This window comes from Equus asinus, chromosome 7 (assembly GCF_041296235.1).
Source record: "Equus asinus isolate D_3611 breed Donkey chromosome 7, EquAss-T2T_v2, whole genome shotgun sequence".
In the NCBI taxonomy this organism is placed as follows: domain Eukaryota; kingdom Metazoa; phylum Chordata; class Mammalia; order Perissodactyla; family Equidae; genus Equus; species Equus asinus.
In genome coordinates this window covers 52,896,453-52,922,811 of record NC_091796.1, presented here as the reverse complement: position 1 = coordinate 52,922,811, position 26,359 = coordinate 52,896,453, and the positions used below count along the sequence as shown (strand labels likewise).

At 40.4% G+C, this 26,359-nt stretch overlaps 1 protein-coding gene across 1 annotated transcript; it reads left to right on the top strand.

Moving 5' to 3' along the window:
• The first annotated feature begins 329 nt into the window (after positions 1–329).
• Positions 330–23,594, top strand: CLUL1 (clusterin like 1). Its single transcript, XM_014862969.3, has 7 exons — positions 330–435; positions 1,584–1,732; positions 6,194–6,361; positions 8,251–8,683; positions 13,778–13,915; positions 18,778–18,992; positions 22,363–23,594. Exons 1-7 carry the CDS (start codon positions 330–332, stop codon positions 22,549–22,551), a joined length of 1,398 nt encoding a protein of 465 aa, XP_014718455.1. The 3' UTR covers positions 22,552–23,594.
• Positions 23,595–26,359: the final 2,765 nt, after the last annotated feature.

Sequence of the window (26,359 nt, the reverse complement as noted above, 5' to 3'; positions counted from 1 at the left end):
CTGTTGACAAGGGAATAAAATGAAGTTTGGATTCTGTGGGGCTGTGTTCACTGCCTTAAATTTCAGGTACTTCAGATGATGACTGTATTTAACTGTCATAAAGAGTGTAAACAAAATAGAGACTTGGGTGTTTTTTTAAAAAAAATTTATATTCCAGTTTTTCTTATGTCTCAGGGATATTAGCGTAAATTATCTCAAGTCATGAAGAAAAATTGGCAGAAAAATGCTTTGGTTCAGCATGTGTTTTTGATTGATGCCGACAGGCACTAAACTAATGGAAGAAGGCATTTGATGCTGGTTTATTTTTCCTTTGCAGTAACAGCGGGAACATGAGGCTGCCACTCTTGGTGTTTATTGTGTATCTGCTGTGGCTGAAAGATCGTCACTGTGCACCTACCTGGGGGGACAAAACTGCCATCCACGGACACCTGAAGGGTACGTAAGTTGCTTTATCTGTGCCGTGTCCTGTTTGCGTGTCTGTGTGTCCTGCTGGCATTTACAGTGATTTACAGTTGAGAGATAACCGTGGTCATTACAGCCCTCTCATTTCACGGTGAGACGTTCTCTAGGCACTTAAACCAAGTAGACGTGACGCCAAACATCTGGACAAAAATAGAAAATTCCAATGGAGTGTCTGAGAACTTTCACATTTCCAGATGTTTGCTATCACATAGATAAAACTTGCCAACTTTTGGGCTGCATTTCATGGTATCATCCAGATGTTTGGTGTCCTCTAAGCATAGTTTTAATGAACAGTGAAATTCTTTTCTAGCATTTGCAAAATTTAAACAATTAAAGTAATCTGTGCAGTTATTCCTGAGATAGTGAAAGAATGGGTTATAATGACATCGCATCTGGTTGGTCTGTGCTCATTAACTTGTGACCTTTGCTTGATGATATACGCTTTGGGTACTTAACACTTGGAAAAATAAATTAGTTAAAATGTTGCTTTTTGGAGGTCTATAATTAAATTTGGAGGCAAGAATAAGCTCCTTAGGAAGCCACATCAGCTATTGTGGCGAGACATTAACAATGCCTTTTATAGTCACTAAAGGCTGATTAAAGGTGTACAAGATGTCCAGTAGGTTACTGAAGAATCTTGCATTATATGAACTACTTCCTAGATTTGATGCCTCCTAGGAAGGTAATTGAAGCTGAAAGAAAGAGAAATTGTTCACTATGTTTGAGGTTCCCAGTTGGGCACTTAAAATAAATTGTTTGTAAAGAAAATCTGAAATTTTCTCTAATATAAACACACTTGGGTTTTAAGTGAAAGAAAAAAATTGGATAAATGAAAACAGGCCTAGAAGAAAATGACAAGAATGAGGTGAAATGAACTCTGACTTGTCTAACAGCTCAGCAGTGAGGAACAGAAGGTACCGTCCATGTGGCAGCTTGGTCCATGTGACAGCTGACAACTAATTCATTATGACCTGCTTTCAGAGTTTGATGCTATCAAAGAACAATTAAGCCTCTATTTAGGCGACATGAAATCTTGGTGAACTCATTGTATTCTGATGCAGATACAGATACCTGGTAATCTGATCGGATCTCAAAGAAAAAAGCTGCCACATCTCTTTTAGGTTTTTCCGATGCTGGGGAGATAGATGTAGATGAAGAGGTGAAGAAGGCTTTGATTGGTATGAAGCAGATGAAAATCATGATGGAAAGGAGAGAGGAGGAACATACCCATCTAATGAAAACCCTGAAGAAATGCAGAGAAGAAAAGCAGGTAGAGGCATTGAAAAAAATTATCTGTTCTTAAATGTATCTGCACCATATATATTGCACTTATTCGGGCAACTGATGAATTACCTATGTTCCCTAATATTAGATTTTCTTGAGAGCAGCCCTCAATGGAGGAAAAGTTTGAAGGAAATTTTAAATTTCTTCAAAGAACACATTCCTTGTAGTAGAGGCCTTTACAGGGCTCCAGACCCAGGCATTTCGGGGATTTGTCTCTGTTTGGAAAATGCTGCTTTATCCTTAGTCCCTTCTGGGTTAGGATATTGAGTCAAAAGTCTTCGGGGAGATTTTAGGCTAGATCAGTGGTCTCCAAAGTGTTTTGATCTCCCATCCCCATCACTAAAATATTTGTTAGCATTCACTCCTACATATATGCATATTAATTTATTTATAAATCAGACACATGAATTGCTAACGCTAACATCTCAAGGCACAAAATACACTTATGGTGAAGTTCCTCATTAGGTAGGGTGGATATAAGTCCATATTTCAAATAATCTTGTAGATATTTCGAATTTTCTTTTCAGCCAATTTGCCAGATCTGATTAGATCATCATATTTTGACTGTCAAGTGGCCAATAAAAAGCTCATAATAAAGAGGTGTCAGCTCTGCCATTTGCTTCTTGTCTACCTGAGCCTAAAGTATTCATATTTTTTAATCTACTGGGATTTTTTTTAAGAATCTTTTGAAGCCCCCTGTCTATTTAGTGACAGCTAGTTTAGTTAAAGCTAGAGAATAAAAACCATCATTTATTTACCTGAGTCCTCTTCAATGGCAATTCATTGCAATCAGCTGCAATGAGAGAGGGAGTCACTGTGGGTGCTTCTGGAATGTGATGAGTCCTCACGTGCACTTGGCCACGTGCAGTGGCCTGACAAGCACCGCAAGAAACCACCAATGTATGTGAAACAGTACATCATCCTAATCATTTTTTTAATTCAAATACCTTTACTTAATAGTTATAGTTGAAACTATGTATCTCACCAATGAAGAACACACACATTGTGTTCAATGTCCATGGAAGATGTTAAAAATTGTTCACATGTTACAGTATAAAGCTCAATACATTTCTAAGTTATAGACACTGCATGGGCTTGTAGTTCAACAGCTTTAACCATTAACATGACACTCAAAGCAATTACATTTAAAAAAATTATTTTCCATTACCTTTAAAGGGGAAATCAAAACTGTAATAAAAAATAACTTGGAAAATATTTTAAATTTTAACATTTGGAGTAAATTATGTTTAAAATTTGTTTTCATTAGAACATTTTTTAAAACTGTGGTAAGATACACAGAACATAGAATTTCCCGTCTCAACCATTTTTATGTGCACCGTTCAATAGTGTTAAGTACATTTACATTGTTGGGCAACCAGTCTCCTGAATTCTTTCCATCTTGCAAAACTGAAATTCTACACCTATTTAATGTCTCCCCATAGTCAATTTTTAAATTAAAAAAAGTACAAATAGAAGTTCTAATATTTCCTCCCTATGTCTATAGACCTATAAAGTTAGGGCCACTGAGTTCCAGATAGCTGCTGGAGTTCTCTTTACTTCCGAGCTCAGCGGTCTCTGGGTATCCATTAAGCAGTGGGAGCTGGGCTGTGTGACAGGCCAACCCCAAAGCTGTAGTCAGCCTGTCATCAGACTGGTTGGTGTTGCGGCCATGTCTGCGCACCCTGTTACGCAGGTCCCTAGTGAGGAAAGGAGGTGGCCTGACCCGCAGCTGCAGGCCCTCCTCTCTTTCGGCAGCAATGAAAAGATTTTGAGGAAGTTAAAAATAGCTCCTCCTGAGGAACATGGGGAAGGCCCTTGAGCTGGGCTCTTCCCTGGTCGGCTTGTGAGTCTGGCCACTGGGAACAATGACGCTGGATATCACTTCAGGCCCTTTATAAAACACGTTGTCTCATGTAATCCTTCCAACCTTGGGTGAACCATTGCTTTCATTTTATGTCTGAGGAAACTGAGGCTCGAGATGTTAATTAACATGTTACTCCAACACTGTAAGGAATGACTGGGGAGAAAGTCAGGGGGCAGTGTGCCTGTGCCACCAGTGACCTTCTGTTTTTCTCCCTTTCCCGAGCCTCCAGGCAAGCCAAGAGTGTAGTTCTATGAAAAGAAGGCTCCAGTTAGGGGTGGGTCAAGTCAGCAAGTGGTGGTTTCAGTTCTGGCCCTGAAGAATCCTAGGAACTGGTAGAATTGTTTTTTCTTAAAAACCTACTTATTGTCTAAAAATTCTTTGAATTATACTCTTGAGATTAGGGCACTCAGTTAAACAGTTAATTTTAGGGGCCGGCCCTGTGGCTGAGTGGTTAAGTTCGCGCTCCACTTCGGCGGCCCAGGGTTTTGGCAGTTCAGATCCTCGGTGTGGACATGGCACTGCTTGTTAGGCCATGTTGAGGCGGCATCCCACATGCCACAACGAGAAGGACCTGTAACTAGAATATACAACTGGGTACTGGGGGACTTTGGGGAGAAGAAGGAAAAATAAAAAGTTAAAAAAAAAAAGAAGTTAATTTTAAAAAAGAGAAACCTGTTCAATCCTAAGTCTCCCTCCTAAAATTCTGTAAACCTAGAATAAAGGACACTTCAGACAAATTATGAATTGGCAAATATGGGGTTGGCGCTCTCAGGCTCCCATTACAGAGCACCACCCATCCTCAGGCGACCCAGCGTCATCACGGTCCCCCTCCTCAACCCCCCTCTAGTCATATTTAGTGAGAGCATCTGAAACTTACTAAAGTGGGAAACCTTAAAGTGCTTTCAAGTGAACTGCCCCCACTCCAGGTTTAGATGGGACTTTGATAAGCTGTAAACTACAGGAATAGATATGGACCCTGCCAGTGGGTGGGGCATTTAGGGAGAAACAGAAGGAATGGACAAGGCGTTCCTAACCCAGAGATCTACTTCCTCCATGCAAGATTGCACTACCAAACCTGGGCACTGGTGATTTGGTAACTGGTTTCAGTTCTGCCCTTGGAGGCAAGTGGAAGGAAATCAGAGATACTGCTAATAACGCGCTGGGTGCCTTGCTTGCTTATCTCACTTCAGACAAAACCTTCAGAGGGAAACCTTATTGTTATTCCTATTTGCGAACGAGGATATTAGGCTCGGAGATGTTTACAAGTAATTTGCCCAACGGTAGACAGTGAGTGTAGTTCAGAATTGAAAATATTGTGATTTGGTTTATGATTCCAATGAGCAGAATATTTAAAACTGGGACTGATGGAGAAAATCTGGGCGGTCTTGTTGCCTGCCAAGATGAGGCAACCTTTCTTGAGAAGATGTAGGATTCCCAAGTTGTTCTGCAACGCCCCAGGAGACAAGAAAATTCTGTCTGGGTCACAAGGTGTGTTTGACAGGCTAGGGCCCTGCCAGTTTTCTTATGTGGCCACAGCCAGCGCCGCCTGGCTTAGCACCAGGATTTGGCAGGAAGACAGCTGAAAAGTCCAAGCCAGCGGATGGGAGGGACAAGATTGTCAGTGCCCAGGTGGTTCTTTGGGCTTACCATGCCAGAAAAGAGTGAGTTCTTTTTCTATCTCGTTAGGGAAAAGTGCACACTGAGTTGGTTTTAAGTACAGAAACTTGCTCCCTCATGTGGTTTTCACTTAAGTAGTTGACTTTAGCTCTGAGACTGTCTTATGGGCAGTCTGTTAATCGCTGGTAATTCCTGTGAACTACATCTCAGGGCTGGCGGGAGCCCGTCTGCAGAAGTCCACACTTGCAGGGAGGCCAGGCGTCTAGGCAGGGCTGCCAGCCTGCGGGGAGCTCCTGAGGGCAGGACTGAGGTCCTCAGGGGTAGGGGTCGCTTCTCCTGGGCTCCTTACACCCAGAGCGGGCCCTGGCCACGTACAGCAAGGCACCACCAGGGGGCGTGCTCGGAACGTGGACGAGAGGAATGAAGACAGACTACAGCATCTCTGCAATTAGAACGTAACTCAAGGGGCAGATTTGATTTGATGTACACGTAAGAACTGCGCTTTCTGGCAATGTTTAAGGACATACAGTAATTAAACGCAGCATCAATGAAGGGAATAAATGTGTCAGCTTATAAGCCTTAACACCCACTTTCCACATCCTGGAAGGACTAGATGTGAAGACAGATAAGTGAACAGTTCATCCCCCGGAATAGGGACCATGTCTTCACTGTTGGTTCACCCACATCCAGTGTATGTCTGTCCCATGGCAAGCACTCAATAAATAGCTGTTGCCTGAATGAATGAACAGATGGATAAGATTTGTACAATCTTCAACAGGGATCAATCAGTGCTCTTTTCTTAATCCAACAGGAAGCTTTGGGGTAGATCTGTCAGCTGCTAGGGACCTGAAGAAAGAATGAAGAATTACTTTAGAATCCACACATTTTTTTAAAGGGTGAAATCAACAAAGATACACATAGATTTATGAAATGGAAATAGGATGTTTGTTTCTACTTTGTAATTAGGAGGCCCTGGAGCTTATGAATGAAGTTCAGGAACATCTGGAAGAGGAAGAAAGGCTGTGCCAGGCGTCTTTGACAGAATCCTGGGGCAAATGCAAGTCCTGCCTGGAAAGTAGCTGCCTGAGATTTTATACAGCCTGCCAACCTCGTTGGCCCTCTATGAAAAATACAGTAAGGGGAAATAGAGCTCGAGATTTCAGACTTCTTAAGGTAACTACTTCAGCTTGCTTTAAAAAAAACATTTAATTTATATTACTGTTTAGACGAGAGATGCCTGATCTGATTCTGGCCTTTTGCAGTCTAGAATCTAACCTTCGTGCTCAGATGTGAATCCCCGTGTATATTCCGTTACAAGTTAGAACAGCCATGCAGCGTTTGTCCCTCCTTTTAATGACACTGTGTGTGTCTCTCTCAGAAATATCCTGACCCATCTGCCTTGTGTTTGTTATTTGTGAAGATGTTCCCACTAGATTGTAAGCTCTTTAAGGGCAGGGACCCTATCTTATTTGTCTTCTTTTAAGCATTGTAGTTATCTAGTAAGAGTTTGCTGAATTGCATTCTGAATAATAGTATTATAGTCTCTGAATTCCACCTGCTTTCATTTTTCCCCCAGAGGCCAAACATTTGAAGACATTCTCTGCCTCCTGAGTCTTTCCTTCGCTAGACCCGCCCTCTTGTGGCAGCACACACACGTGCACACATTCATGTCCCCTTTACCCAGATTGATGTGTGTCCAATAGGACAGGCAGGTTTTCTTTTTTGTCCCCTTTGGCTATCATCTGGGCAGAGGGAATCACAGAGGGTGGTGACCTGAGTAGGATGAGCTCTGCCCCATAAAAGGCTCCTATTCTCTTGGCCTACATTTCTCTTCCCTTTCAAGAAGTGAGCTGAATATAAATGGAGTGAAGCTTCCCTCTGCATATTAGAGCGTGCAGTAATTAGAGTGTGCTGCTGGCATGGCAGTGCTGTACCCAGTTATAGGGGGAGCAACGCCTAGGATAACTCTTATGCCAAGTTAATTTGCCACCACTGTTCATTGCATCTGCTCTATTTTAATAGCCACCGTTACTCTCTAATACAGCAGACTATGGTGGAACGAGCACTGGCTGGAAATCAGGAGACTTGGGGACCATTCTTATCTGTTCCAGTTATGTGACTTTGTGAAAATTTCTTGGGACTTTAAAGTTTTGTTTTAGTGGATCGATTCAGGTAAACAGAAGCTGGCAGAGGGGAGAGGCAGATGATCCACCCAGATTACTTTTTGAGAAAGGCATGAGTCCTCTAAGAATTCTAGAGAATTCTTTGAACAGCACTGGGATGCCACAGAGATGATATTTGATAGTTAATAATGTTCCATAACACTCAGTGCGGCCATATCACTATCGTATAAGGGCAACTATGTTCTGGCACAATCTTAGGTGTCACATAGATGAAGTAGAGCGTGGTGTGACTGCTGAAAATCTTCTCCCACTGAAGGGAATGCCACGATTAGAGCTTCGTTCCTTTGACTACATCCAAGGAGGGCTTTGACCACTGCTAATATGTAACCATCTATAAGTCATCTATTTAACTGTATGTCTTATGTCTAACTAATTTATGAGACAAGAAAGAGGAGAGGATAAAGACACTAATAACATTCCACTGAGGGGAAAAAAAAAAGAACTAAAACCCTAAGACAGGAGTGAAAAACAAGAGCCTTCTTCACAGTTTTTGGGCAATCTACACGGTGTCCTTTAGACCATGGCATGCCAACCACCGCCAGTACATCAGGTTGTGGCTTGTCAACAATATTGCAAACTTGGCCTTTTTAGGCCTTTGGTAGGCAAACACGAGCCAGGAGGAATTTCTGATGCTATTTCCAGAGTCAAAGTCAAAGCCAGATACAAGAGTGTTAATAAATTATCTTAAAGTGAGTCACCTTTGCGGACAGAATTACTTGCCCAGAATTGTTTTTGATTCAGAATGACTATTGTAAGTTGACCTTAAAATTTACAGTAAGAAATGGTCCAGAAAGAAAATTAATTTCTTATTCCATTTTTATCCCCCACCCCACCCCACAGGTTGAACAGTTTTTCAGGAAAATATATCAGTTTCTGTTTCCTTTCCATGAAGATAATGAACAAGACCTCCCTGTTGGTGAGAAGGTCATTGAAGAAGATGCACAACTGACCCAAATAGAGAATGTATTCAGCCAATTAACTGTGGACGTGAGATTTCTCTATAACAGAAGTTTTAACGTCTTCAAACAGATGCAGCAAGAATTTGACCAGGCTTTTCAATCATATTTCATGTCAGATACAGACTTAATTGAGCCTTACTTTTTTCCAGCCTTATCCAAAGAGCCCACAAAAAAATCGAATCTTGTGCAAAGTTGGGACATTCCCAGCTTCTTCCAGCTGTTTTGTAATTTCAGTGTCTCCATTTATCAAAGTGTCAGTGCAACGATTACTGAGACGCTGAATGCAATAGAGGATTTCCCAAAACAAGACAAAGGTAAGTACAGAGAGATTATTTTTACTTAGATGCCTATATTAAAGTCAAGTTTTGTTTAACTTTGGAAATGATAGACATTTCTAAGTCGTTGTGCAGTGTTTCTGAGAGTAACAATTTATGGATGATCAAAGTTTCAGAGCCTCGTAGAAGCAGCTTTGAAGTCTGCCAAACACTCTCTCTCTTCCCTTATGGTCAAGAGCTCTGTGGGGCTGTTCTCTCTTTATAAAGTGTGTTTTCAGGGCTGAAAAGAAAATGTTAGTAGAGTGAGAACTTGAAAAAAAATGGTTGCCTCCTTTATTAAAACTCGTGTGGATGCTCAGCTCTATTCTGCTTGAGCATCATGGGGTTTCTTTACAATCAGTCTAGGCTCCTGAACTCCCAGTGGGGAAGAAGCTCAGTGTCTGTATAACAGGTCACATTTAGTGCCCTCCACGACCTTCTTGACATCACTGCTGTAATTCCTTACACCATAACACTTATGCACAAAACCGTAGAAAATGCTCATAGACAATCCCAAAACTACAGAAATAGGAATTTCTGTAAAGGATAAGAATTGGTATCCTACCAGTACCACTCGGGCCCCCTGATATTCCATGTTGGAAAAACAACACTGCTTTATGTTTTAAGGCAGAAGGAGATATCGTCTTCAGGCTTCTGTGGAGTGGCTGGGACACAGCATCTCAGAAGTGAGAGTTGCTTGCCACGTGGGCAACTGTAGGACTGGCGTTTCCTTGGACTTATCTCTTATTGACCGCTAGGCCAAGTAAAAGGCTGCTCCCCTCTGACGTGAAAAATGAAATGGGCTCCTTCTAAGATCCTGCCATTTGTGACAACATGGACAAACCTGGAGGACATTATGCTAGGTGAAATGAGCCAGACACAGGACAAATACTACGTAATCCCACTTATATGAAGAATCTAAAATGGTCAAACCCATAGAGGAAGACAGTGGAATGGCGGTTGCCAGGTGCAGACGGGAGGAAGGAACGAGGAGGTGGTGGTCAAGGGTACAAAGTTTCAGTTATACAAGATGAATAAGTCCTAGAGATCAGCTGTACAGCATAGTTAACAATACCATGTTGTATAATTAAAAATTTCCTAAGATGTTGGATCTTATGTTAAGCATTCTTGTCACTAGTAGTAATAATAATAATAAATAAGAGGGCAGGAGGAAACTTTTGGAGGTGATGGATAGTTTTATGGCATAGGTTGTGATGGTTTCATGGGTGTATACTTACCTCCAAACTCATCAAGTTGTATATATTAATTATACACAGCTTTTTGTATGTAGGAAAAAAACAGGCTCCTTCTGGCTGACGCTTTCCCAATTATATCAGCTGCAGCTGGCAACACCTGAGTCAAATTCTCAAATTTGCCACAACATTGCATAACTGGCTTCTATATAGAAGGGGCTTACCTCACACTGTCAGAAACTGAAGGCAGGAAGCAATCCGTTACATCCTTCCTGCCTGGTTGTTCCGGGAGCGGAGAACAGACATCATTACTGGAATTGTTGTTAGGTTCTATTTCGGGGTCCCGTGGACTTTTCTTGTAAGTCAGGTGTTTTGTCTGGTGTTCCATTCTGAGGCTACAAATTCACCAAATATTCAGGAAAAGCATCAAGGCAGTAGACTATGTCAGTACTGGGATGATATTGAATAATTTTTGCCTGACCTTTTAAATAGATGTCAGTTGTTCAGAATAATATTCAGAATGTGTTCATTAGAACAAAATCATGCCCCCCTCCAGCTTTCCCATTGTGTGGCGACCTTACACATGGGTTGCTGCGTTCAAATGTGCACAGGAGTAGTAGTGACTCAGACACGTTGAAATCCAGATAATTTCCCAACCACTGCGACTCCCTCCCACTCCACTGACTAAGAATGTGGGTTTCCACCCTTTCTGCTTCAGGTTCCTCCCCATTCACACGGCTCAGGACCAGCCCCTGCTCTCAGATGGCTCATGGGCCCACTCTCCCTGCCTCCCCACTCCCCGCATCACTTGCATCTCGGTGATCACCTGGATGTCCAGGGTCCCCTGTAAATGCAAAAATTAAAAACAAAGAAGCCTGTGTTACACCCTTACACTCTTCTATCTCCGGTATCCCTACCCTAACCAGATGGTCCACAGCCAGCCCAACAGAGGAGACAGTGTCTTCTCGGAAGAGCACAGGTGGCCTGTTTATCAAGAATAGTCAGGCAGGGGCTGTAGGGTATTTGCATGTGCTTCCATCACTTTTCTGGACAGGTGGTAGGGGAGGAATAAACCCATCACGCCTGGAAAATCCACCCAGTGAGAAGACATTTTGAGCTCTGCCCCTCGTGGTCGGCAGAATAATAGCTGCCCAGAGATGTCTACCAAGCCCTCATCCCCAGAACCTGGGAATATGCTCTGCTAATGGCAAGGGGAGAGTAAGGTTGTAGATGGAATTGGGGTTGCCAACCAGCTGACCTAAAAATAGGGAGAGTATTCTGGATTATCCAGGTGGCTCCAATGTAGTCACAAGGGTTCTTAAAAGTGGAAGAAGGCAGAAAAGAATCAATAGAGATGGCAGCATGAGAAGGACTTGGCCCTACTTTGCTGGCTTTGAAGATAGAGGAAGGGACCCATGAGCCAAGGATGGTAGGTGGTCCCTAGAAACTAGAAAGGAAGGAAATGGATTCTTCCCCCAGAGCCTCGAGAAGGAAAAACAGCCCTGCTGACACCTCCACTTTAGCAACATGAGATCCATTTCAGACTTCTGACTACAGAACTGTGGAAGATAATTTGTTGTTTCAAGCTGCTAAATTTGTGGCGATCTGTTATGATAGCAATGGGAAACTAATAGAGATCTGTTGTCAATTACTATGGCCAACATTAATGAGTGAGCACTGTCTATCTGACAACCTTCACGGATGAAGTTTATTTGTCATGATCATCCTAAGAGCCAAAATTAGACAAATAGCTAAAACTGAATAACAAACACCATTAAAAGGAGAGAGGCAATAATAAAAAATCTGAAATATCTTAATGTTTACTACTTATTTTATTGTGGTTTCATTTCAGTCTCCATATGGAAGAATTTCTTTCCTACTTTGGCCTTTCTAGACCTCAGTTCCTGAATCTGTTGAAAGAATGAAATAGCTCTGGCAGTTGCCCTCACTTGCCTTATAAATCCCTGGAAAGAGTAGATGAGATTGTGTTCAATAAACCTTGTGGGGTAGTAGCTTGACAAGTGCTGGATGCCAGGAGATCTGGGTTCTAATCCTACCTTGGAGAGTGTTTGCTGACTTTAATTTTCCCTTGGAGGGTAGGGAACAGAGGCAGGTGGGGAGAGTACATGGCTCATATCAGTGATGGTACCGGCAGTAGCTGCCTAGAAGGGTCCAGAGGCTCTGTCATGGCGTGACTGAAGTGAGGTGATGGGTTAGTGCCATACTGTGGTACAGGATGGGGAACTGATGTCAGTGGACCTAGAATTTGGCATCCCTGATCTATATACCAGGTATTAATCTAGACGCTGGGAATAAGACGATGGTTATGACACAGCCCCTGACTTTTAGGAGCTCATTTCAGAGAAAGGAAAACTGACAGATCAGTGGACAATTACATTACCATATCATAAGTGAAATGACAGAAGATACAGGAAAATGACAAGATTAAAGTAAGACCAAATCCCCTCCCTCATGGGGCTCAGAGTCTAATAGAGAAGATATGAAAGCGAACAGTACATAAAGCAGAGAGAAGTTCTCCAGTAGAACTCCCAGGGGTGCTGTGGGCGAGAAGAGATGCCACTTTATTACAGGGGAGGGTTCCAGAAGGCTGCTGGGAGGAAATGACTTTCTATTCCACAAAGGAGACGGTTGCCTTATGAACCATATGATCTAACAAGTGCCTCCTAGGTTTTTAAGCAATGGACTTCACAGTTTATCTCGAAATGAAATGTTTCATTTTTAAATGTTGAGGATTTAATATAACAGAAAATCATCAGGTTAATGTGGACTTGTAGACAGTGGCAGTGGAGACAGATCAGGAAGGTAGGATGGAGATAAGATGAAGAGGTAGAAATTAAAGACTTCACTGAATAGCTGTGGTAGATGAGACAGAGGAAGATGTGGCGCATAAGTTAAAAATTTCCAGTTTGATAGTTGTGCAAAGGCTAACATCAATTATTAGAAAAAAAGCTAAAGACAATTTTCAAGTTCCAAATATGAGATCATAATTTTACATAAAATCCAAACAAGTAAACCTAAAATATAAATTGTTTCAAATGAAATTACTGACATAGATAAAGCACTGTCAGTCTATAAGAGAATGTATCACCCAGGTTTAAAAGTTGGGCCACATGGAGATTATCACGCGAACTCTTCTTATCCAAAGGCTGTCCACATAGATGATGGCTTTGGTTGAGTGACTGCAGGATTGTGAGAAACGTCTATTAATACATTCAATCCTTATGAAAGAAGCTTTGATTCTTCCTAATGCGGGTTGAATCCCTTTTGTCAAACAAACTCTCATGAGTGAGATACACCATAGCATAAAAGAACACATGCTGAGGGGCCGGCCCCATGGCCGAGTGGTTAAGTTCACGCACTCTGCTGCAGCGGCCTAGGGTTTCGCTGGTTCGAATCCTGGGTGCGGACGTACTGACATGTGGCCATTTTTACAACTTTGTAAATACATATTTTGCTGAAAAACTTGTGATTGTAATTAAGAATATTTTAAGTGATTTATTTAATTAAATACAAGGTTTGCATATGTACTGTTAGGCTTGGATTTTTAAAAAGTTACTATTAATAATTTTTATGACTTCTTCCAGAAAATAAAATTACATGCATTAACATCTGTGTGTATGTATATAGGAGGGAAGTGTACTAATAATGATGAGTAATAATAGTATTGAGATTGCTGGATTAAAGGATGTGTGCACTTTTTGGTAGATGTCAAATTGTCCTAGCAAATGGTTGCACCAATGTGTGCTCCTATGACTGGATACAGGAAGATGTTGAAAACACATCTTTCAACAATAAGAAAAAGCAAGAAACGACATTGTATCTACTCCTTTAAAGTGCAGACTCTAATGAAACTAACCTGGAAACTCTGTGTTACCTGCAGACTCTGACCGTGGAGGCCCGAGTTCAAAGATGCTGCCTGTGGGGGACAGAGGACTGTGTGGAGATCTTGGCCAGAATTTGTCAGAATGTTTCCAATTTCATGCAAGATGCCAAAAATGTCAGGATTACCTATGGGAAGGTAAATAACTCTTATTTTCTCAGAGTTTTAATAGTTTGCTGGTCAGAGGTTAAAAATCTCACTTTTACAAGCGTTGTGGATTCATTCGCTTCCCTTCAAGCACTTTTTTGCGTGCTCATTTCCATCTGGGAGTGCTCAGTGTGGGTTTATAAACTTTTATTATTCAAAAGTAGGTCAACTCACTTTTCCCCTTTTTAAATTCTCTTATTGTTCCTGTGAAATTTTTTATGGTTAAAGAGCAAACAAACACTAACGTGTGCAAAAGAGAACTGTGAGCAAAATGGGGCAGCTCTTTTCTTACTGTGAACAAAAAGAAAACCCGCCAATGAAGCAACCTTCCCGCTGTGTTAGCAAAGTTGTAACCAAGTGAGTTTTTCTGAAAGCGGTGTTAACTCCTTCCAGTTGGCGGGTTAATTACTAATCAGTAGTTAAATATGGAAAGTGGCCTCTCACGAGCCCCAGAAAGCCTTTCTCCTCCCAGAGCGGCCAAAGAGTGGCCTTTCATTCCTTTCCCAGGAGAGAAACCCTTCTCTCCACGGCCAGTCCCCCTGCTCCCTCCCTCCCCTGGTCTACCTCTGCTTTCCTTAACTGAAGTTGCTCCTCTCACCCGCTGGGACCCAAATGCAAATTTGCTTAGAAAGCCAGGAGGAACTTTTGATTTCTGTGCACCTGCTTTCCACCTCACTAAAGCCCTAAGGGAAAGAAGTTCTAAAAAAGTGTGGCTAATGGGTTGGAGTAGGAGGTTGAATATAAACTGACCTTTTTGATAGAGCCAATGAGGGTCTTGTTTCTCCTGAATTGCTAACTGATTGACTCTCTGCACCTCTGTTTCATCATTTGGAAAATGGGATTCGTCTATCTACTTCACACAGGTGTTTTGAGGATTAAATAAAATGTCTGACGTATTAATGATTCTCATTATTCAAGTGTTTGTTTCTTAAGTCACAGTTACAAGGTTGCATACAGAAACAGAAGATTTTATAACAGAAAAATACACACTGATGTACTGACCACTTACAAAAATAGTCCCACTCAAACTTCCCGTCTCAGTATCATTAATGTTCTTTCATCCAGTTAAAAGCTTTGATTATCATCTCGCCCTGATTGTCATCAAATAATACAGAAGATGGGGAAGGGGAATTGCAGGAAGGGCTCAAAAGGTACAAACCTGCAGTTATAGGATAAACAATTACTAGGATGTAATGTACAACACGGTGTCTATAGCTAACACTGCTGTATCGTCTATAGGAAAGTTGTGAAAAGAATAGATCCTAAGAGTTCTCATCACAAGGAGAAATTTTTTTTCTTTTCTTTTGATTGTATCTATATGAGATGATGGATGTTAACTAAACCTATTGCAGTAATCATTTCACAGTATGAGTAAATCAAACCATCATGTTGTACGCCTTAAACTATGTCTATTTCTCAATAAAACCGGAAAAAATTTAATACAGAAGAAATCAGATAATACAGCATAAAAGCATCAGATAATCAATATGCATCAGGTAATGCATTAGATACAGTATACATGCAGTGTAAATTGATTGCTGCAAAGGTAAAACAATTTTATTATAAAATGCATTTTATTATAAATGTGTAAAGAATAAGATAGGCACCAGCCCAGTGGTGCAGCGGTTAAGTGCGCACGTTCTGCTTTGGCGGCCCGGGGTTCGCTGGTTCGGATCCCGGGTGCGGACATGGCACCGCTTGGCAAGTCATGCTGTGGTAGGCGTCCCACATATAAAGTAGAGGAAATGGGCACGGATGTTAGCTCAGGGCCAGTCTTCCTCAGCAAAAAGAGGAGTATTGGCAGCAGATGTTAGCTCAGGGCTAATCTTCCTCAACCAGAAAAAAAGAATAAGATAATAAAAACCTGTGTGCCTAGATTAAAAAAACAAAACATTACCGAAACAGGTGAAGCCCCCACTGTGCACCTTCCAGAGGTGTGGAAGGTTGTGCTCTTTATCCCCTTCAAAGGAAACTGCTGTTTTGAATTTGGTGTTTATTATTTCCTTGCATTTCTTTATACCTTTATCGTGTATGTTTATATATAGCACACACATACACCATACATAGCAATGTTTTACGTGTTTTTAATTTTTGTATTGTCAAAGTATAATTTTTAAGCTTAAAAATATGACTCATACAAATACAAAAGGAGCACATGTCAAGATTAATTTTTTTCTGTTAATGAGTTAAAGCTGTTTCAAAGGAGTATAGAGAGACTGAAGTATTTACAGTCAAAGATAGAATGTTGAAGTAAGATTGCAAAATTAGATATGAAGTTAATATACTAAAGGGCAATAAAACTACACTTTTGCAGTTATGTTTTCTATCAAGCCAAAATAACTTATATCTCTACTGGACAAAAATCCTTTGCAAACTTCCAGTCTATAATTTGCATCTAACTGCCTAGAGTCTGGCTCTAAGCAACAGTAAATAGTTATAAATCTACCAGAGAACATCTCCCCGGAGAATTAAGTAATCTTTGGGTGGACCTCAAGACAATGCTTTATATGACATTGAAAAGACACACAGCCGTTCTTTTGCCTTATTTCCAAGTTTGGGATAATTTTTCTTGACAATCCAAATATCATTCCTTATGTGTTCTTTTGCAACTTGGTTTGTCACACAGTTACAGTTTGTGAGATTTGGCCGCGTGACTCTGCATTGTTCCAATTCATTAATCGCTGTCCTGTGCTAGTCCGCGTAGGCCTACCACACTTCATTCATCCATTCTCCTGCGGAAGTGCTTCATCCAAGTTGCTTCCAATGTTTTGCTGTTACAAACAACTCTTGTATAGTTTGTCAAACAACGATTTTGCCTTTTCAATCAACCTTTGATTCATTCTTTGTTCTAAGACTAAGCACATAGCTATATTATAACCTTGTATTTGATAAATAAAATGTTTTCCAAAACATCATAAATCATTTTCTTCACTCTTTACCATACGTTTTTGGTCCCACTTTTAAATGAATGCACTTTAAGTGGCTCTTTCCCTCTTTTCCCATATCAATTACTGGATATATACACCCAAATTCAAAGTAGCAGTTTCCTTTTGAGGAGACAAAGGGGTTGTGACGTGGAAGTGGCGCAGCGGGGGCTTCATCTGTTTGGGTAATATTTTATTCCTTAACGTAGGTGGTAGGCACGTGGAATTTATGCTGAGGAATTTCTTCTCTGGCACAGTTTCTGTTACACGAGACCGTAAAATTATCCATTAAATTGGATCTGTTTTGAAAGTGATGTTCAATATTAATAGTTACTCAAGAAACAACAGGTCTGAGCTGGGAACTCTCACAGGCAGAAGGGGACAAATATACAGTGGATTAGGATGAAAATGGCCACAATATTTTGTGGATCCTCCCATCAAGAGGTGGAGTCTATTTTTCCAACTCGTGACTCTGGGCTTGGCCATGGGTCTGTCCTTAGCCAACGAAACATTGGCAAATATGACCAAAGGGGAGACCTGAAATGTGCTTGTAAATTAAGGCTTGTCCTCTCTTGCTGCTGGAAACCTATCCATCACGGTGTGAACAAGCCCAGGCTAATCTTCTGGAAGATGAGAGGCCTCAGCTGGGATGGCTGGAGCAAAAGCTAACGGATACAAATTGTTACACTTCATAAGAGACACCTGCTACATGTGGGTTTTCTTCCTTCCTTCTCTTGAAACATTCCTTCTTATGTCTATGTGGTGACTAAAAAATGCCTCCAGGTGCTGTGGGTCCCACGGATCATGTGAGTATGTTTTTTTTAAATAACAGCTTTACTGAAATATAGTTGACATACCATGAAGCTCGCCCTTTTAAAGTATACAATTCAATGGTGGTTAGTATATTCACAAAGTTGTATAACCGTCACCACTATCTAATTCCAGAATATTTTCACCCCAGAAAGAAATTCTGCACTCATTAGCTCTTACTTCCCATTCTTCCCACCTGCTTCCTCTACCTAGCCCCTGGCAACCACTAACCTGCCTTCTGTCTCTCTGAATTTGCCTAATCTGGACATTTCATATAAGTGGAATCAAACAATATGTGGCCTTTTGTGACTGACTTCTTTAACTTAGTATAATGTTTTCAAGGTTCACCCATGTTGTAGCATGGATCAGAAGTTCATTCCTTTTCATGGCTACATAATATTCCATTGTATGGATATACCAAATTTTGTTTATCCATTCAGCAGTTGATGGACATTGGTTTGTTTCTACTTTATGACTATTACAATATTGCTATGAACATTTGTGTACAAGTTTTTGTGTGGTCATATGTTTTCAGTTCTCTTGGGTATATACCTAGGAGTAGAATTGCTGGGTCAAATGATAACTCTATGTTTAACATTTTCAGGAACTGCCAAACTTGCTTCCAGACTGGGTGCACCATTTACATACATCCCACTGAAATGTATGAGGGTTCTAATTTCTCCAAATCCTTGTCAACGCATATTACTGCCTGTCTTTTTATTTTAGCTAACCTAAACCTTTCTTGAAGGCTTCCTCCAGAAATGAGATACATCACTTTAAAGATGTCCACAGTCAGCTTCGAGCTAGCAGGGAAGTACATCCCTGTGTGTCCTGAAGTAGGAGGATCAGGATATCAGGGAGTAGCACTGACAATCTTCAAAGAGAACAGAAGGAGAAAAAGGAAGGCAAAGGAATATTTGCTAGTCTGTAATGTGCGCCAACCGTGTGTTCAGGCACTTTACGTTATTATTTCATTCATGCTCATTTTACTCATTTGAAAACTCACTCAAGGTCAAAAGGCTGGAATGGAAAGTGTAAGGGCTGGGATTTAAGCCCACATCACCCAACTCCAAATCTCATGGACCTGTTCCTTTATCGTGTTGCTTTCTTCTTTGCTAGACTGTCCTGATGTACCTGAACTGCACTCAAAAGTGGATGAGGCCCTTAAACTTGTCAACATATCCAATCAGCAGTACACCCAGGTTCTCCAGATGACCCAGCAGCACCTGGACGACACCGCGTATCTGATGGAGAGGATGCGAGAGCAGTTTGGCTGGGTGACTGAACTGGCAAACCAGACCCCAGGAACTGAGAACATCTTCAATTCCATAGAGGTAATGGAGGGACCCAAGAACAGATATGGAGATTACATGTGCATACATTGATTTTTCTGTTAGTTTACTTATTAATTATATCTGAATTTGAAAACAAGCTATAGGAGGATATTCATATTTCCCTTGTGATTGTTTTTAACGTTGTGTATGGTCTTTAGAAAACAAGAAACTCTAAAGAGAAAACCAATTTAAAACAGGAAACCCTTCCTAAATGCAGAGATGGCTAATTGTCTTAGAGCTATATAGTGCTATAACTGATACAGGTGACACTGAAGAAACCTGGCCGATGTAGTTTTTGAGAGAGAAGACTTTCAGATACAGTAACGATTTCAAAAGCTGACTCTGAAACTTAGCAGCTGAGTAAGTTTGGAAAAGTTCCTTAACATTTCTAGGCCTCAGTTTTTCCATCTGCAAAATGGAAGTAATAACAGCTGCTTTAAAATGTATGTCCTTAAAGTGATTAGTATAGGTTCCTTTACAAAGCAAGAACTGTGTAAATTATAGCGCTCAGCTTTTGACACAGTAAGCGTCTGACTTACCTAGAGAAGTAAACATTTTTATATACTAACCTTCACATAAAAACAAATTGCCATCTTAAGTTGCACTTATGCCATGTCTCCCACATTCAATCAACAACTCTTTTTGCTTAAAACAGTGACTGAATTTCTTTCCTGACCTCCCACAATGCACATATCACTTTAATATCCCAAGGCACCAGGCTAGTGATTCCTGGTGAGGTCAGTATTGGCAGGTTCCTAAAAAGACCTGGGTACAAAAATCACTGGGCAGAGCAATTGAAGATGCAATATTTTGTGCAGCATGGAGCGCTGGTGCCCTAAGTTCCCCAGGGGTCCCTTTCCAACTCCAGCTGGTGCTGCTGCTAACTTCTCACCCCCTAACCTTCTCCAAAGGATTGCCCTTGGGGCCACTTACAATCCAGAGTTCCCTGCGGGGTCAGGTGAGGTCACCTTCTGAAGCCACATCCCAGATTAGCGTCTCCCTCTTCTCTGTCTTGCTTTGCCTCATCCCCTTAAAAGTTTCACCTGAAGGCTCCCTGCTCAGTCACCCACGTCAGAGTGTCAGGCTCCGCTCTTAGGAAATCTGACCTCTGACATTCCGTATGCTAGTGTTTCACTCTCTTCCAACTGCAAAGTTGTGGCCAGTGTGTGGCTTGAGAAGTAAGTCCAGAGAGTTACAACCAGAACATTAAAAAAACAAAACAAACAAACAAAAACAGTGGGACAGACTAGAATAGAAAATATTAGAGTGCCAACGTTTGATAAGCCATATGCATACGTCATGGAACTTTCATTTCCATATGTGTGTGTATAAATATGTGTACACATAGACGTAAGACATGTGTGTTTTGAGTCAGGCTGTAAAATGTATTTGTAACTAGACCACAGTCAGGAGGTTTGAAAGCCACTCTCCAATACCTGCGGACTCTCTGATTCTGTTACTTCATGAGATAGATCGTACCCTCAGAGAGGAAAATAATTCAGCGTATTTGATCATCCTCACAAATACCACAGATTTTTAGTTTAACGAGGAAAAATTCTTGTCTTGAAGAATAAAATTTGAAGAAAAATTTTAGCACTGCTTTCAAACTTTAGAAAGGTACAGCCAATATTGAATTGTTTTCATTGTTGTCAATATTTTTCATTCTACGCTTCCATTTGCTTCTATTCCAATGTCTCTGAGTAACACGAACAGACTTGTCTAAAATTCCTTATATTGAAAACAAAGGCACTTCTGTGTAAAAACCTCTGTAGAAAATAAAATTATTGTTTTCAATGATATTTTTTCTGATAATAATCTTTACTGAAGAGCACTTACTACGTGTCAGACGATGTTCTAAGAACTTTTTCCATATATCAGATCATTTAATACCCTCAATGATCCTATAAGGTAAGTATTATTGTTTTCCAGATTTTTCAGATGAGGCACAGAGAAGTTAAACAATTTATCTGACGTCACACAGCTAGTAAATAGTAGAACTGTGATTCAAACTCAAGCAGTGTTTCTTCAGAATTGGTAAACTTAAGCACTTTGTTGAACTACCTGTAAGAGTTATTTTTCTCAAAACAGCTTTTATTTCATTATGTAACGGAAAATGTAAAGCCATAAAACAGCAAGTACTGAAGAGGAACCTTATGTGAAAAATTTACACATTCCGGCAGGTGAAAAAAGTTATGTCCTGGGTTGTAGTTACACGGGTGTCAGCTCTATAATTATTTATTAAATTAGACATAAATGCTTCATGCAGTCTTCATGTGTGTTATATTCACCAAAAGGAAAAGGGGAAAAGTTATGTTGGCTATTCCTTTATGAACTAGAATTAAGACATTATCAGTTTTTATTTGGCTTCTTAATATTTTGCTTTAGTTTTTTTGTTTTTTTGTGGGTTTTTTTTTTTTTTTGAGGAAGATTAGCCCTGAGCTAATATCCACCACCAATCCTCCCCTTTTTGCTGAGGAAGACTGGCCCTGAGCTAAAATCCGTGCCCATCTTCCTCTGTTTTAATATGTGGGACGCCTGCCTCAGCATGGCTTGACAAGCAGTGTGTAGGTCCATGGCCAGGGCCCAAACCGGCAAACCTTGGGCTGCTGAAGCAGAGCGTGCAAACTTAACCACTGTGCCACCGGGCCAGCCCCTTGCTTTAGTTTTTTTGATAAGGGAATTTATTTGAAAACATTTTCAAAATAGTTCTCTTAAGGTTACATCAAGTTGCATGTCAGGACAGTTTCATTTCTATTATTAAAATCAAAGTATATGCACTTGAGAATTCATTAAGAGAGTAACTGATGTGAATTTCAGATGACTGGTTCTTACAAAAATCACACACACAACCATAATGTGTAATTTTCTTGGGAAAACCCAGTACAAAACTTGGTGCATCACATTAATATTTGTGGCACAGACAATGTGCTCACCAAATATTCCATCTGCTCACTCACGTCTTCCAGCTCCTCTTGACGTTAAGTGGTGCCATGTGGCAAGTTCTGGCCAATGAAAGGTGAATAAAAATGACAACAGTGATTTCCAGACTGAGGTGATGGAGAGCCTTGTGTGGTTATCCATTCTTTTTCTCTGCTGAGGGCACAAAGAAAGCCATGTGTACCATATGCTACAGCCGTGAAAAGACGTGCACTGTCAGCCAGGGTCCTGAGTGTCTAGGTGGTACAGAGCCCTTGTATTGGACGTTTAACATGAGCCAGAAATAAGTTTTTGTTGCATGAAGCCACTGGAATGCTGGGGCTAATTTGTTACCTCAGCACAACCTAGCCTGTCTTGCCTAACATGGTATTAAATTAATCCTGAATGTGCACTGCAATTTAGTAATCTTTTACTGTATAAACCTTCTTTTTAGGTAATTCCAGGTGTTCCTGAAGGAAATTTTTCCAAACGAGTTGACATGACGATAGACTTCAGCATTCTGCCTTCGCCCAATGTCACACTCAAGATCCCTCTTGAAGAAAGTGCTGAGAATTCTAACTTCCTTAGCCACGTGCTGGCAAAAGCTGTACAGCATTTTAAGGAACATTTCAAAATTTGGTAGGCAGAGTGTCTGATGCGGAATGCTTTGTTGACAGGAACAGATGATTCATAAAAGGAAAAAACCGCAAAACTAGTTTTAAAACACCTGGAAAATATGTTCAACCTCATTAATAATCATAGACATGAAAACTAAGACAAAACAGAATGTTTTACCTATCAAATTTGCATGTTAAAAAAAATAAGAATCCTGATAGGAGTGTGATGAAATGGGAATTCTTATGTTATTGGTGGGAACATAACTGTTTTTTTCCTTTTTGAAGAGTTATTGGATTATGCTTGTCAAGAGCCATAAAGTGTTTTTGATACAATAATTCCACTTCTGGAATCAATCCTAAGGAATAAATCTAAATTTGATTATAAGTCCCCCTCTTGTCCCAACATCTATATTTGCAAAATTCTTTAAAATAGTAAAATATTAAAAACAACGTTAGGGGCCAGCCCCGTGGCCAAGTGGTTAAGTTCGTGCGCTCTGCTTCAGCGGTCCAGCGTTTCGCTGGTTCGAATCCTGGGCGCGGACATGGCACCACTCATCATGCCATGCTGAGGCAGCGTCCCACATGCCACAACGAGAAGGACCCACAAGTAAAAATACACAACTATGTATCGGGGGGCTTTGGGAGAAAAAGGAAAAGTAAAATCTTTAAAAAAAAACAAACAATGTTAATGTCTAAGAACAAGAGAATGATTAAGTAGATTGTTGCTAAATATCTCCTAAATTAGTGGCACAATTAAACCTATTTATAATATTCTCCTTTGGTGATATGATCAATCTTAAAGAATAATTAAATTTTAATTCTAAGTTGTTATTCACAAGGGACCTTGTTTGTAGGTCACCATCAATGTATAATTAAGCTAGATATTACTGGATTTGCTGCCGTTCCCTTTCCCTCTGAATTTTGGAGAACTTTTTTCAAGTTCTGTCAGTCACACATCAACCATCTTTTGAGCATCTGCTAAGTGAAGGCACAAGACCTAGGCACCGTGGAGGAGAAAATGATTAACTGAACAAGATGCTTTCCCAAGTGAGCTTCCTATCTGGTGGGGGATGGGATGGTGCAAGACACACACACACCAGTGATGCTGGGCGGCATGTAGGGAGTGCCCAAGGGCAGGGGCCTCTGGGAGTGGAGGGGAGGGTCTTCACTTTCTGGAAGGGGAGAAACTTCTCAGCTGAATAAATGTCCTTTTTTCTCTTCCTTTCCCACTGGCCTTCTTTCTCCTTTCCTTTGCTCTTTCACTTCCCTCCCTCCCACCCTCCTTTCACCCTTCCTTTTTTTAAAAAAATAACAACATATATATATATTCAAAATGGGGAGGTGAAAGGGCGGAATACTTCAGAAAAGATTCCAAAAAAGCGGAAAGTGTGAGTAGATGGGGCAAGAACGAGTGGAGCGTCTGGTACAAGGGATGTTGAGAAGTCCTTTGTGTCCCCTCCCGTTAGGGGCCTTGGAGCGTCCCTCTGCCCAGGAACCTCCTGCCTGTGTGAGTTTTGGTTCTTTCTTTAGTTTCAAGCAACCAAGACTGACTCAGCCAAAAGAACTGAAGGACACTGTCTGACTCACAAAATCACAGGGGAGGCTGGACGACCGTGTGTGGGGCTCAGACTCTCAAGGCCTCAGCGAGACACTGTGGGCTTTTGAGGAAGGAGACAGAGAGCTCTGCTCAGATGGGTGCTGACTGTGCATTACAGCCAAATAAAAGTATTTTCAATGAAATCATCTCTTCACAGATTTTGGAATGATGTAGGTACAATGACAATAGGAAATGGGAGATATCAAGAAATTGAGATATTGAGCAAATTATTTACTAATAAGGCTCACAAAATGATCTTTCACAAAGGCAGTATTAATTTTTTTAATTTATGGTTTTTAAATTCTAAAGGTAACAAAATCACAAATTCCAAGAATTTAGAAGGCAAAAATTATCTATAATCCTATCATCTTCACAAAACCATTATCATCTTACTGCTTTTTCTTATTCACATTTTCCACTTATGTTCTTAGACAGATTCCAAGAAATAGAATTATTTGTTTTGAAGGTTATTTTATTGTTCTTGATATATATTGCCAATTTTGATAGCAGAAATACCAGTTTCTCATATTGTAACTAGCATTTCAATTTTAAAAACTTTACTAATGAATGAAAAATTTTATCTTACTGTTAGAACTTTCATGTTTTTCATTATTTGTGAGAATAAACATTTTTCCAAGTGTTCTTACTAACTGAATCTCTTCTTTTGTGGATCCTGTTCAATATAGTGGATAAGATTTTGTCGGTGTTCTGATTAGATCAATGCATCCGGGTCTCAAACCTACACACAGTGACAGAGAAACATACTAAGGAAAATAACAGGAAAGATGATGGAAAAGAATCTCCCATGTCATTCCCCATCATAAATATTTGTTACGTGTCCTAGGTGTACGTACGTAGCTCACTAAAACAGGAATTCCTATCTTATAGGGTGGAACATATATTTAGAACCCTCTCCTGGAATTCTCATTGAGTAATGTGGCTTCCTGACCAGGCCGCCTTTCCTGACTGGTTTGCGTTGTATTTTATTTCCCTCTTCCAAACCTCCTCAGCCGCCAGGACTGGGATCCACAGTTACAGGCTGTGACAGGAGGTGCTGCACATCCTAAGTATTTAGTAGGCATTTGTTCCTTGGTCTTACCGCCATTAGCATCAGGAAAGGCACACGTAAAAAACTCAATGAGTAAAGTAACGGCTCATAAGCACCGAAGTTCATTAAGCAAACACCATGTGATGTAAGGACAGGATCAACACTTCAGGTTCACAGGCAGTGTCTATGTAGAGGCTCAAACCACGGGAACTGTGAAGATCCCTTCAAATAGTGTTATTAAAAATATCCAGACGTATGGGTTTTCCATGATTTTGCCGTCTATTAATTTTTCAAAAGCCAAGAGTATTTATTCTATTACCCATTCTGGACTTTTATTCCAAGAAAAAAATATACTAAGTCAATAAGTAATTTATTAACATTTTGATTATTGCTGCTTTTTTAAAAAAAATGGTAAGAAGATCTGATGCATCCTATACCCAGAAAGTAGAATTGCCTCCTCCGCTGAGACCTGAAAATCCAGAAGTACATAGGATAATGCCATACACGTGGTTGCAGGAATGCCTGTCAGTTACATATTATGAAGTACCGTTGATTTTCTTATGTTGAATGGCATTTTAATAGCTATTCAAGTTGAGTTACAATGAAAATTCCTTCTTTAAAACATCAAATGTACATATTACTGTATTCTATGGTACATTAGTATTTCTTTGTATATTAAATAAATGTCAAATCACTGAGGTGTCTGCGTTCTATCACTTCTACTGTAAATGTGCACTTTCTAATTAATGAAGGATTCTTCTTTCAATTTGCTTTTGAATTTAGAATAAATAATCATTGACTTTTTTTTTTTGGTGAGGAAGATTGGCCCTAAGCTAACATCTGTTGCCAATCCTCCTCTTTTTGCTTGAGGAAGATTGTCCCTGAGCTAACATCTGTGCCAATCTTCCTCCACTTTGGTATGTGGGATGCCGCCACAGCATGGTTTGATGAGTGGTGTGTAGGTCCACACCCAGGGTCTAATCCTGCAAACCTCAGGCCACCAAAACAGAGGATACGAACTCAACCACCACACCACTGGGCCAGGCCCTATAATTTACTTTTTGAAAAAATTGGTAATTCTTTCCTTTGTTTACTAAAGGCCTGTAGCTTCTGCATAGCTTTTTTATTGTGGTGAAATATACATAACAAAATTTACTATTTTAACCATTTTTAAATGTACAGTTCGGTG

Coding starts and splice junctions, on each gene's coding strand:
- CLUL1 (XM_014862969.3), top strand. CDS start 330: ATGAGGCTGCCACTCTTGGTGTTTATTGTGTATCTGCTGTGGCTGAAA. Junction 436..1,583: donor CATCCACGGACACCTGAAGG/GTACGTAAGTTG, acceptor CATCTCTTTTAG/GTTTTTCCGATGCTGGGGAG. Junction 8,684..13,777: donor TTTCCCAAAACAAGACAAAG/GTAAGTACAGAG, acceptor TGTTACCTGCAG/ACTCTGACCGTGGAGGCCCG.